The sequence below is a fragment of the Nannospalax galili genome, unplaced genomic scaffold (genome assembly GCF_000622305.1).
Source record: "Nannospalax galili isolate Female #2095 unplaced genomic scaffold, S.galili_v1.0 scaffold221, whole genome shotgun sequence".
In the NCBI taxonomy this organism is placed as follows: domain Eukaryota; kingdom Metazoa; phylum Chordata; class Mammalia; order Rodentia; family Spalacidae; genus Nannospalax; species Nannospalax galili.
Window position 1 is genome coordinate 994,766 of NW_008344592.1, and position 13,883 is coordinate 1,008,648.

Consider the following 13,883-nt stretch of genomic DNA (forward strand, 5'->3'; position numbering starts at 1 on the left):
GTGTGACTAGAAGGTGGGACTGGATGGTAACAGGCAAACTTTGACACATCGACTGACATAGCGGTTTGACTGAGAAGGACCAACCATGACTGAGCCAGTTTATCTATGACTAACTAGATACTACCATCTGGACCATACTTTGGTGCCCATGTCTGCTTGGGACCAAAGGATTATGGCTGGTGGGTATGTTTTGGGACTAGGATATAAAAAAACATAGTTTAATTAAAGCTGTTATCCACGATTCAGGCGGGAAAATTAAAAACTAAGAAGAAAAATTCAGTATTCTACCGAGAGGAACCTGCAAGCACGGACCATTTCTTCTGCGACCCAGGTTCTCCGCCGGACTAATTTTTCCTTAACCCGTGGGCACCAAAGCGGTCGAACTTCCGGCTCATTTCCGCGGTTCCTGAACGCGAGGCAAAGAGGTGAGTGTGAGCTTCTGGCTTTCCCCCGGCCCCCATCTCGTTGTGTGTGTCCCGGTTCCGCGCTCGGAATCGCGGGGTGCACTTAATTAGGCCTCGGTCGTGGGGCGGCCGAGTCTGCGTCTGTGGGCTGGTGTCTCATGAGGGCTTTTTCTCCGAGAAACCGTCACCGGGGACACTCCGGTCAGAGCTTCACGGCACACACAGTCACTTTTTTTTTCCTCCCGGTAACTGTAGAGCTTGGGGAGCCGAAGACCTTATCTTCACGGGACCCGGTTCTGCCCGGATAATGTGATTTCCGGTGAGACATCGCCGGTCCCCAGCCTTTATAGTTCCTCTACAAAAATACATATTGTGTTTTAGTAAATAATTATTGAGCATCTGGTGCGCGCCAGGGATACAGAAGGACTCGAGTGGGGATGACAGTCCTCTTTTAAGCCTACAAGGTTGCCGCTGTATCATTGAAACGGGAAGGCGCCAGACAGCCCGAGTGTTACCATAGGACACTTGACTGAGCCCTGGTTTCCAAGAGTAAGGCACGCCGGATTTGCAGGACATTGTAAGAATTTTGTGTTCCCTAGAGGTACATGAGAACCCACTCAGAGGGGGTGAGTGAGTGATGATAAGATTGGCTGTTTGAAAAGGTCCCTCGGTGGATAGAGAATGGATTGGGGAGTGAAGTACTCTCTGGGTTAGAGAGGTGGTGGAGAGGGGAGAAGATGCCTTTCTGTTCTGCAGGATTGTGGGGACTACATCCCTTTTGTATGTTGCAGAGTTCTGTGCATATTCAGCAAACCTTTCCCCAGCCTTTCTTTTGTGCCAGGCCTCCTGCCTACTGCTGCAGATACAGTGGAGAGACTTGGGTGGTGGAAATAGCCTGAAGGAAGGTCACCCAGACACCAGAGGGAAAGGTGGCCAGTTGAAGAGCATTTCTGAATGGAATTTCTATTCATTCAGAAAATATTTATAGCCAGGGACTGGTGATGCACTCCTTTAATCCCAGCACTCAGGAGACAGAGGCAGTTCGATTGAGGCCAGCCAGGTCTACATAACAAGTTCCAGGCCACCTAGGGCTACAGGGAGACCCTGTCTCAAAAAGACCAAAGGAGGGGGTGGTGGGGAGAAGAGACAACTATTTATAGTGGCTTTTATAAACTGTGAACTACAAATACTTTTATGTCATACCATGTATACATGCAAACACAGAACTTCAAAATATGCTTGACTTTACTGCTTGTGACGTATTCTAATAACTGATAGCTTAAAAATTCTGTTTGTTTCATTTTTAAAAGTCATGCTGATCAAAATCTTCTAAATCATTTTATTTTTTAATTTTTATTTATTTATCTTTTGCTGGGTTTTTTTGTTTGTTTGTTTGTTTTTGTTTTTTGAGGCAGGGTCTCCCTGTAGCCCCAGTTGCTTTGTTTTGTTTATATAAATTAGAGTAAGTAGATTTAAACAAGGACTTGATTTTTCTGAGTGAAAATCTGAGGTCATGGTTTGTACTTCTGAGTAGATGTCTGGTAGACAGTATCTTACCCTGTGGATGTTTCTTTTAGTAAAGATTCTGGTAAAGTGCAGGTACTCTGAATATTTGTCAAATTGGATTGGTGGGTGACTTAGGCATGGAAGGTGAGGTAGTTTATTGACTTAAATTAGTTCATGTTGAAATTATTCTTCAAATATGGAAGCAGTGCTTGTTACAGAGGTTTTGTTCTTTTTAAATTATTAGTGTGTGTCTGTGAGTGTATGATGTGTATGTGGGAGCACATGTACCACAGTGTGCATGAGGAAGTTAGAGGACAATTTGTGGATTCTGTTCTAGCCTTCCAGGCAAGTGCCTTTACTCACTGAGCCATCTTGCCAGCTACCCCCCCCCCCCCCCCCCCAAAACCAGTCCTTATAGGAAATTCAGATGTGGACAAAATAAGTGATCCGAGCTCCTTCTTAAGTACTTCCTGTAGGCTTGCCTTGCCATTTGAATTGGCTCTGGACTAGTGGTTCTTTGGGAAGTTGTTTGCTTCCTGGACTTTGGGCTTCTTTGTTTTCAAATTTAAAAAATTTTTAAAAATGTTATATGGCTGGGTGTGGTGGCGTACGCCTTTAATCCCAGCACTCAGGAGGCAGAGGCAGGCGGATCCCTGTGAGGTCAAGGCCAGCCTGACCTACATAGTGGGTTCCCGGACAGCTGGGGCTGCAGGGGGACCCTGTCTCCAAAAGACAAAAAAAAAAAAAAAAAAGTTATGTGTAGCTGGGCGTGGTGGCACACGCCTGTAGTCCCAGCACTTGGGAGGCAGAGGCAGGTGGAGCTCTGTGAGTTCAAGGCCAGCCTGGTCTACATAGTGAATTCCAGTACACAGCTCAGGCTACAGGGAGACCCTGTCTCAAAAAGACAAAAAACAACAACAACAAAAAAAAGTTATGTGTATGAGTGTTTTGCTTGCATGTATTTAATACACACGTGCGTACAATGCCCAAAGAGACCAAAAGAGGGTGTCGCATCCCCTGGATCTAGAGTTACTGATGGTTATTTGCCATCATGTGGGTGCTGGGAACTGAACCTGGGTCCTCTGTAAGAGCAGCCAGTGCTCTTAACCACTGAGCCATCTCTCCAACCCCTGTTTGTTTGGCTTTGAGACAGAATCTGGTATATGTATCAAAAGCTGGCTTTGAACTTACTGTGTAGCTGAGCATGACCTTGAACGTCTGATCTTCCTGCCTCTGCCTCCCTAGGGCCGGCATCACCACATAAGGTTTTATATGGTGCTAAGGATCCTTTGTGCATGTTAGACAAGCACTCTCCACTGCTCATGCCCCCAGCTGTTTGCATTTGCTTTTGTATTTTATTTCTGAGACCTCCTCATGCAGTCAGTGATGACCTTGAATTCCTGATTCTTCTTCCTCCACCCACAACATGCCAGGACCACAAGGTATATGTCACAATGCCCATCGAGGTTGTTTTGGTTTTTACAAGGAGTGGTTAGTCCTTCTTTATTTCCCCTCATTTCCAGCTAGGTTTTGGATGAGTAAAAGAAGGGAAATTTTAAAAACTCCCCAATCCTCAAACCTTTTGCTAATTTTAGATGTACGTGGGAAATTGGGTAATGTATGTGATTTGGTCATCCTTCACAAATCTTCTGGGACTCTCCGATTACAAGTTTTAGACAGAATTATAGCATATGACAATTTTGACATAGTTATAGTTCAAAATGAACCATGCACGCTTTTTCTACTCTCAATTCCTTTATGAGAAAGGTATCTGAGTGTAGATTCTAAGAGTGGACAGAAAAAACACAGGTCTGCAGTACCAAGCACTCTTTGTTTTAATTTTGGCCTTGTGTGACTTTGAACATTTCACTTTTCTCTGAATGGTACCTTTGTAGCTGTGAAGTGAATATTGCTCCTTAAACCAAAACACAAAAATCTCTCAGATACTGATTTTCCACTCTGTAAGACAGGTTCAGGGTTGCTGTGAGGATTAAAAGAGAGAATTACGTCAGGATCCAATTCAGCATGTGGCACATAGAGAACATGCAACAGGTAAAGCAGCCTTCCCTGCATTCTGATTAACTCGATCTTTTTTTTTTTTTTTTTTTTTGCTGTTCTAGAAGACAAGGAAGAAGAGTTCTCCCTTTGGTTACCCACCACTGCCCCCATGGCTTCCATGCAGATGGATCCTGAGTTAGCCAAGCAACTCTTCTTTGAAGGGGCCACTGTGGTCATTCTGAACATGCCCAAGGGGACAGAGTTTGGCATTGACTACAACTCCTGGGAGGTGGGGCCCAAGTTCCGGGGTGTGAAGATGATCCCACCAGGCATCCACTTCCTCCACTACAGCTCTGTGGACAAGGCTAATCCCAGGGAGGTAGGCCCTCGTATGGGCTTCTTTCTTAGCCTGAAGCAGCGGGGGCTCACAGTTCTACGCTGGAATTCAGTCCAAGAAGAGGTAGACTTGTCTCCAGCTCCAGAGGCTGAAGTAGAAGCTATGAGGGCCAATCTCCCAGAGCTGGACCAGTTTCTGGGGCCTTACCCATATCCCATGCTCAAGAAATGGATCTCACTTACCAACTTCATCAGCGAGGCCACCATGGAGAGGCTCCAGCCTGAGAGTCGGCAGATCTGTGCCTTCTCAGATGTCCTGCCTGTACTTTCCATGAAGCACACCAAGGATAGGATGGAGCAGAATCTACCCCTCTGTGGCACTGAATGCAAAAGCTACCAAGAGGGCTTGGCCCGGCTGCCTGAGATGAAGCCCAGAGCTGGGACAGAGATCCGCTTCTCGGAGCTGCCCACTCAGATGTTCCCAGCAGGTGCTACACCAGCAGAGATAACTAGGCACAGCATGGACTTGAGCTATGCCCTCGAGACGGTGCTCAAAAAGCAGTTCCCCAGCAGCCCCCAGGATGTACTTGGTAAGAAGGAATTAGGCTCTCTAGTGGGGTGTTCTAGGGCACATCTTGGGTTATCTAGTCCTGTGGTTCTTAAACCAGGCTAGGAGGTAAATTCACCCAGTAGTCATTAGGGATACAGATGTATCTGTACCTTTAACCTAGAGATTTTTTAAATTATTATTTTATTTGTAGGAATGTTTTGCCTGCATATATGTAAGTACACCATGTGTGTGCAATATCTGCAGAGGTGAGAAGAGGGTATTGGAGCTCCTGAAACTGGAGTTACAAGCTGTTGTTAACTGCCATGTGGGTGCTGGAAACCAAACCCAGGTTCTCTGCAAGAGCAGCCAGTGCTCTTAACTGCTGAGTCATCTCTCCAGTCCCCACTAACCTAGAGATTTTCAGTCAAGAGATTTAGAATGGGGCTCCAACAGTTTGGGTAGCTGTCTGTCTAATAACCAAGCATTTTAGGCAAGCCTGTGCAGATAATCCTATGTTTGGTCTTCTTTAAACAGTTCCATGTCATTGAAATGGTCACCTCTTTAATGGTTATTTCCTGCTCCACAGTTAGGGAACACTAGTTCTCAGATGACAGAGCCTTAAAACAGTCCTATTCTCTATTATAAACATAGCCTAATGAGAACAGTTATGCATAGGCTTAGGGTTAGAATTGTTGCCTCACATTGTACTTGTTGGCAGGTTTTGTGTCCCTCACCAGGTCATAAGTGGCTGTTTGTCACCCTTGACAGCACTGGGCATGGTTTCTTAGCAAAGGCCTCTTCATTTGAGTGGTTGAAAAATGGCATCTTGTTTCTGTTTCTTCAATACTAGTGACAGCAAACATTTGTCATCCTGTTTCTATATGTGTATATGTGTTCATGTGCCATGTGTGTGTGTGCATACATGTGGAAGCCAGAGGTCAACCTTGGGTGTTGTTATTCCCTAGGTGCCATCTGCCTTTTTCTTTTGAAACAGGGTCTCTCCTTGACCTGGAACTCACCAAGACAGGATCTGCCTGTCTCCACCTCCCCAGTGCTTGGATTGTAAGTGCTTGCACCACCACACCGGCATTTTTAATGTGCCTCCTGGCGACCTAACTTGTGTCCTTGTGCTTATAAGGCAAACACTGTTATTGGCTGAACTGATGATACAAAGCACAGTTTAGTAAGCACATCTTAATGCATTGCATAGTTTTTATATAATAAGTAGCCCCAGAAATTTTGGCTTAAAAAAATGAATAGGAGTCTTTTTTTCTCTCAAACCTTTCAGTTACTTAAAATATAACTTGAGAAAAGGTTTGTCATAGGGATAAGTTGGAATCTACTTATTAACTCCTTAAAATTATTTCTGACATTGTAATTTAATTTTAGACAAGGTCAGAAAGCCACAAATTTAAATTAATGCTACTGTGTATAGCAGGTTCTAGGCCAACTTGGCTACATAGTTAGACCCTTTCTCAACATGTCCCCCAGAATAAATAGCAAAGTACTAAGTACTGCTATGAATACAAAATACTAGACTACTGTTAGTTTCACAATTTAAGCAGATAAAAACAACTGTAGTAGTAGTAAATCATTATACACAAATTTTAACTGTATTTTGAAGATTTCACAGTCTCTTGGAATCAGAGAACTAGTCTTCCCTTGTCCCCTGAAGATGGCAGCTCAAATGTCATGAATTGGTGGTATGCTAGTTAGTTCTTTTTTACAGCCCACATGTATGTACGTTGATTACTTTTATAGCCACCTCTGAAGCCAGGGAGAATGCTGTTCAGTGATAGTGTGTGTGTATTTATTTATTTATTTATTTATTTATTTATTTATTTATTTTTTGAGACAGGGTCTTGCTGTGTGGCTTTGGCTGGTCTGGAGCTCGCAGTGGTCCTCTTCCCTTTGCTTCCCGGGTGTAGGGGTTACAGGTGGCCCAGCCATAGTGTATCTGTGGCAGGCAGAAGATCCAGTTGCTTGCACATAGATTATGGGGTTCCTTTGTTTGAGGCAGGTATTGAGTGGAAATTGGGAACAGTAACTAGTATTTTTTGAGTTCTGCCGTGTGCAAGATCTTATTCTAAATGTTCTGCATGCACTGTATCAATTCTTTGAATCACAACTCTCAAATAAGGAAATTGAGGCATAAATAGATGAAGCAACTTGCCTGAGGCCACACAGCTGCTAAGTGCTAAAGCTAAGATTTGCATATGGGCACTTTGTCTCCAGAGCCCATACTCCTCGCCACCAGGCTGCTCACAGAGATTGAATAAGAGCCCTGTGATTAAATAAACAAAAGTATGCTTACTGGCAAGCTAGCCCTAGAATAAGAACTTAGGAATTTCCTGTTTCAGAAGACTCTTAAGAAGTGTTCCTCCCAGCAGGGAATCTGTTTTATCTATACACTGTTCAAAGTATTAGCTACGCAATCTTAGGCAGGCCCTTACCTCATCTATAAATAAGGGAAATGCCTTCTCTGATGATCTTGAGGAGTTGGACTGAGGGTGGTGCCATGGGAGAATGCAGCTTTTCATTGGCCCTAGAGCATGGTCATCTGTACCGGTGTCACCTGGGAAGCTTAGAACAGAGGTGACCATGTCAGTAGAAAATGTTTAGAGTTGATTGTGGAATATTGATGCTTTGATCTTGTTTTTACAAATCCTGGGGACCTGTCATCTCTACTCAGCCAAAATCTCTGAGGGGACAGTTGGGCAGCTTTCTTTTAATGCACTCTCTTAGTAATTCTGATGGGAAGGTTGGGGAGGCTACCTCCCAAAATGCTAGGCACATAGTAGTACTACCTCTTGTGGCCTGTTTTTTTTTTTTTTTCTTTTTAAATGTGTATGAGTTTTTTTGGCTACATGTGTATAAATGCACTGCATACAGTGCGTGCCCACTGAGGGTAGAAGAAGGTATTGGATCCCTAGACTGGGATCCTAGAACTCCAGCTGTCTGCAGTTAGATGGTTGCTAGTTGCCATGTGAGTGCTGGGAACTAAACCCAGGTTTTCTGCAAGAACATCCAGTGCTCTTAGCCCCTGAATGATCTCTCTAGCCCCTGTGGCCTGTTTTTTCATAAATCTATAGCCACAGTTTAGGTGTCCCATGGTCCAGTAAACATTTACTGAGTGCCTATGAGATGCGAAGTCCCATGCTAACTTCTGTTGGGAGTCAGACAGGTAAGAGGCTCACTGTTGCTGAGGTCCAGTGGAATTGATGGCCTTGTGAATTGTGTAGGGTAGTGTCAGCTGGTGCTCCCTGTTATCTGTCTTTTAGCTCTTCTCTGTACCTCACAGGTGAACTCCAGTTTGCCTTTGTGTGCTTTCTGCTGGGCAATGTATACGAGGCATTTGAGCACTGGAAGCGGCTCCTGAACCTCCTGTGCCGCTCGGAAGCAGCCATGGTGAAACACCAAACCCTGTACATCAGCCTCATCTCCATCCTGTACCACCAGCTTGGGGAGATTCCTGCCGACTTCTTTGTGGACATTGTCTCCCAAGACAACTTCCTTACCAGCACTTTACAGGTGGGCTGCCTAGGCTAACACTCACATGGGTCAGAATGAAGACAAAGTTGGGAAGGCACCCTCAGAAGGATGCTTTTTGTTTCTTGCTATTTTATGACCCTGAGAATTAATTGAAGTTCCTAACCTTGAGATGTTTCCTAGTTCTCTGTCTTCTGCTCTGCATCTCATAATCTCCTCTGTGCCAAAAACCCTCTCTGTGTCAGCTTTCCCCACATCACCCTCAGAGGGCCTAGCACTAGGGTACTTAGAATGTGAACCCTCTCCACCACTTTGGGTTGCTTAGCTATACTGTTATATTTTCACTGCTATAAGGAAGTATCTGAGGCAGGCTACTTTGAAGTAAAGAGGTTCATTCATTTATTTTATTACTGTTATTTTTAAATTTTGTGTGTGAGAGTGATGGTGCACATGTATCACGGGATACTTGTGGAAGTCAGAGCACGATTTTTAGGAGTCAGTTCTTCCACTGTGAGTTCTGGGGATTGAACTCAGGTTATCATGCTTATGTGGCAAGCACTTTTATCTGCTAACCATCTTGAGGCCCCAAAAGAAGTTTTTATGTAGCTCATAGTTTTAGAGGCTCAAATTCCAAGATCTGGTGGTCCTACTAGTGACAACCTTTTCTTAAGAACTAATCGAAGAATCCCATGAGAGCTCCATTAATCCCTCCCAAGAGTACCAACTACCCCAATGAGCTATGAACCTCTCACTAGGCCCCATCCCTTAACAGCACAACACACACGAAGCTGCCAGTGTATGAACCCTTGGGGGACAAACCACATCTAAACCGGAGCACTAGCTCAAAACAGCTTCTCTTTTTTTCCTGTAGCTGTGAGTTGCTGCAACCCAGTGAGGCAGTTTTGAAGCTTGTTATTCCCAAAGAAACACGTGCAGCTCCTTAGATCTCATTTAAGCATTAAAGTAACTTTGATTTCCTGTTCAAACAAAATGTGCCAGTTTCTGTAGAGATTCTCTGACAGAAAAAGTAAAATTTGCTTTTAACTTGGCAATTAAATTTTCATTATGAGTGGTAATTAGAGAAGAAGTTTCAAACAACTTAGAATCTTCATCCTTTGCTATTTCCTCCCTTTGCAAACAGATTAGCTTTCCTTTATGTACTTGGGATAGCCCCTGTCACTCATATTTTGTAACTTTCTCAAGTGTAGCAGAGGCAGTTAGTGTCAGTTTTCATAGCTTCCATACTACCAGTGTCTTGTGTTTGTATGTGATACCCCCACAAGGCCTGCTCCATGCCAGGTGGCTCCTTACTTACCCCTGCGCGCCCCGCCCCCCCATCCAGGGAAGAAGTTGAGTCTCAGACACCATATTTATCATACTATATGCTGTCTTACTTTTCCTGTTGCTGTGATAAATAACCTAACAAAAGCAATGTAAAGAAGAAAGGCTTTATTCTGGCTTACAGTTTGGGGTTACATTCATTCCATCATGGTGGGGAAATCACAGCATCAGGAGCTTGTGGCAGCTGGTCACGTTGCATTCACAGTAAGGAGAGCATGAATGCTTGTGTTCAACTCACTTGATCCTTTTTATACATTTCAGTATCCTAACTTGGGGGTGGCACCACCCACAAGGGTGGATCTTTCTACCTCAGTTAACCTGATCATGCCCAGAGGCCTTTCTCCCAGGTGATTTTAGATCTTACCAGGTTGACAGTTGAAATTAATCATCATACATGGGTTCCCTCATTTAATCTCTCTGGAACCCTGTAAGACAGAGCAGATCATTCTCATTTTTCAAATGTAAAAACAGACTCGGGATATAACTCACTGGTAGAGTGCTTTCCTAACAGTTATAAGGCCTAAGCTCAAACCCCAGCACTGGGAGGGGGAAAAAAGTAGAAAGATTAAACTGTTTACTTAAGTTCACACAACAAGTAAGTGGAAGTCAGGGTTTGTTTTTTTGTTTTTGTTTTTTTTTAAAAATATTTTTAAATATTTTACTATTTAATATTTTAATTTTTTTAAAAAAAATATTTATTTTATGTGTATGTGTATATTGCCTGCATGTATATAAGTGCACCCGTGTTGTGCAGTGCCCACGGAGGACAGAAGAGGCTGTCAGATCCCCTGGAATTGGAGTTAAGAACAGTTGTTAGCTGCCAAGTGGGTGCTGGGATTCGAACCCGGGTCTTCTGCAAAAACAACAAGTGTTCTTAACCACTGAGCCATCTCTCCAGCCCGAGAAGTCAGGATTTGTATAAAAGTTTGAGATGGTTTGGCATTTGTGCTCTGTCCTAAGGTATTAAATACAGTGCGGATCTCCTAAAAACAATTCCTGTGCATGTTGTTTCTCAGAGGTACAGAATACTTTTTCCAAACCTGCTATGCTTTTGGGAGAGTCCCTGTGATTAGGCAGCTGGCAGTTGACTTAAAATTCTGGCAGCTGGGGAACTTGTGCTGACCATTGGGGTGAATCAGTAAGTTGATGACTTGAACTTGGCATATTCCATTCCTTTTCCTGTTCTTTATAGAACCGAGTAGTTAAATCTCCTCCTCTTCTATGGGAGCCTTCCTGCAAAATCACTGTTTGCAGGTTGCTGAGCAGTGTGAGGAGTCATCACCTACTAACTTGACTCCACTGATGGCTACAGTCTTAGGGAGTGATGTATGCTCCTCATGTTGGGAATGGATGCTGTCACACAAGCACAGGAAGGCCTCGGTGTAAGTCTCTATCCCAGATACTGTCAGCATTGCCAGTAGCTAGCTGAGCTTGTGATCCAGCAGTGATTTTGGGTTACTAGATGCCCAGGTGGGTTGTGCAGTGTTGATAGTTGGGAACGTTCTCTGGACTTTTCACCAAGAAAATTTGATATCATTATTTGGTTTGTTTTGGGTTTTTGTTCTGAGGCATTTAAAAATTTTTTTTTTTTTTTTTATCTTTTTGAGACAAGGTCTCCCTGTAGCCCTAGCTGGCCTGGAACTCACTATGAAGACCAGGCTAACCTTGAACTCACAGAGATCCACCTGCCTCTGCCTCCCTGGTGCTGGGATTAAAGGTGTGTACCACCACACCTGGCTTGAGGCAAGCTCTTTAGTCCAGGCTGCCCAAACTCCCAAAGTAGCCAAGGATGACCTTGCTGATCCTCTTTCCTCCACCTCACAAGGATTGGGATTTCTAGGTGTGTGTCACCACACCCAGTTTATGTAGCACTGGGCATAGAACCCAGGGCCTTCTGCATGCTAGACAAGCACTCTACCGACTAAGCTATGTCAGTTGATGTTTTTGTTCGAAAAAATTCAGGACACATGTACATCAATAAATGTTGAGTACCATTCCGCTGAAAGTGTGAGGAATATAAACAGGAGCTAGCTAGGGTTCCTGTCTTCAAGGTTTTGTTTTAGGAGGTACTGACTGGGCACCTGACTGTTCTAGAAGTGGGAACGTAACTTTGAGTGAGCCCCTAACAATGGGAAACTAAACGAACTAACTAAAGAACTCCAGATAGTGTTGGCATAGAAGGCAGACCTGCCCTATACCATTGTCCTACCCCAGGCTTTGGGGCTCCCCTAGACTGCCTCAGAGCTCATCAGCCTCCAAGCCTACCTTCTTAACCCATCTGCCTCTCACTGCAGCCTGTGGTGTTCCAAAATGCACTCTACTCTGTTTTCTCTGTTTCCTCTATTGCCTAAGAAAGTTAAAAGCCCCAACCTTGGTCCCAAGGCTCATTGTGACTTGGCTCTTATTCTTTTCTCTAGCTGCTGCACCCTGTCACCAAGGCAATGTGGTAGCTCCTCGCAGCAAGTTCCCCGAGAGCACATGCTGTTTCATGCTACCTTGTTTTCTTTTAAGAGATGAGATTTCATTGTGTTTCTGAGCTAATTTCAAATTCCTGGACTCAAGTGATTCCAGCAGTCCAAGTGCCAGAACTACAGGCACATACCACCTTGTCTAGTCTTTCATTTTTAATAAAAATAAATAAATAATTTGAGGGGCTGGAGAGATGGCTCAGCAGCTAAGAACACTGGCTGTTCTTGCAGAAGACCCAGGTTTGAATCCCAGCACTCACATGGCAGCTAAGAGCTGTCCATTACTCCAATTCCAGGGGATCTGACAGCCTCTCTGACCTCTGTGGGTATTACATGACATGGGCGCACTTACCTACATGCAGGCAATACACACACATACAGATAAAATAAAAATAAATTTAAAAATAAAAATAAATGCTATGATGCTACAGAACTAAAGGAATGCTGCTGGGAATGCAAATCAGCATAGGTATTACTGAGTGTAATATCCCTAAGTTTCACTGGTCAATCATTGAAAGTGTTTAGAACAGTATTAACTATAAGCATGTGCTGTTCAGCAAGTTTCTGGAACCCTTATATCTTGGATAACTGACTTTATACCCATATTTCCTGCCTTCTGTAATGAACCTGGTTTTCCCTCAGCCTCCCATGTACCTGTTCGTACTCCCTCTCCGTGAAGCCATCCCTCATCTCTCTGCCGCCTTCCAGTACTCTGAGCCTGCTTTGTGTTGTCACTGGTATAAACTTGGGTTGTGCTTCTTGAAGTTAATACAGCATTCAGTTTGATTGTCCACAGGGCCATAAACTTTTGATACAAGGCAAATTTTTTTTCTCCATATGGTTATTTTCAATACCTAGTCAACACCTAACATTTGACCTGTGTTACTGGTTGGTTTTACATGAAAAACACTCATAATTCCTTTGACAACGTAAATATTGTAAGTATAAACAGTGAAATCTGATAAAGGGAATTTAACACACCAAAGAAGGAATGGTAGAGTCTGACTGGAGTTAATATTTGAGGGGTTTAAAAGTTCAAAAATGTCGGGCTGGAGAGATGGCTCAGAGGTTAAGAATACTGGTTATTCTTGCAGAAGACCCAGGTTCGAATCCCAGCACCCATATGGCAACTAACAACTGTCTGAAACTCTAGTTCTAGGGGATCCAACAGCCTCTTCTGTCCTCCGTGGGCATTGCATGACTCGGGTACACTTACCTACACATAGGCAATACATGCATACACATAAAATAAAATAATAAATAAAACATTAAAAAAAAGTTCAGAAATGCTTTATGTAAAGGTTATTAGACCGTTAAGCTTAAAGGATGATTGATATTTCAGAAGGCACAGTGTGAACTAGGATATCACAAAACCTCTCTTCTTTTTTTTGATGGTGCTGTCTTGGCAGTGAGAATCTAGTCCCCCGCACATAGGCACTCACTGAGGGTATTTATGATTGAATGAATCAGCCCACAAAAGCTTCCTCAGCTTGCTGCCTGCTCTCACCCCAGGTCGTCAAGTAGAGCTGGCTTCCTTGCTTAGGAGTAAATGGCTACTGCTCATGGAGAGGGACTGGTGTTTGCGTGTAAGCACTTAAAGACATTAGCATGGATGAAAGCAGCCTTGTAATGGCCTCAGCCATTGATTTTTTTTTTTTCTTCAACTTTCCCATATGAGACACTTTTGAATAGATGCCCCTGGTTTTTATAAATCCCTTGGATTTAGCTTGAATAAGAATCATTTGTTCTACAAAAATAGCTTTTTCTTTCAAAGTAACTTAAGTCACCATA

The 13,883-nt window shown here is 43.6% G+C and overlaps 1 protein-coding gene across 2 annotated transcripts in view; it reads left to right on the forward strand.

Moving 5' to 3' along the window:
* The first annotated feature begins 326 nt into the window (after nucleotides 1–326).
* Nucleotides 327–13,883, forward strand: part of Aar2 (AAR2 splicing factor) — a 20,663-nt gene continuing 7,106 nt past the window's right edge. The window contains exons 1-3 of one of the 2 annotated variants that reach the window (XM_008840783.3): nucleotides 327–425; nucleotides 4,031–4,834; nucleotides 8,096–8,325. In XM_008840783.3, the coding sequence (XP_008839005.1) occupies nucleotides 4,078–4,834; nucleotides 8,096–8,325 (987 nt within the window). In that variant the 5' untranslated portion in view covers nucleotides 327–425; nucleotides 4,031–4,077. The remainder of the gene's footprint in view (nucleotides 426–4,030; nucleotides 4,835–8,095; nucleotides 8,326–13,883) is intronic. The other variant, XM_008840784.3, reaches the window with a different exon arrangement.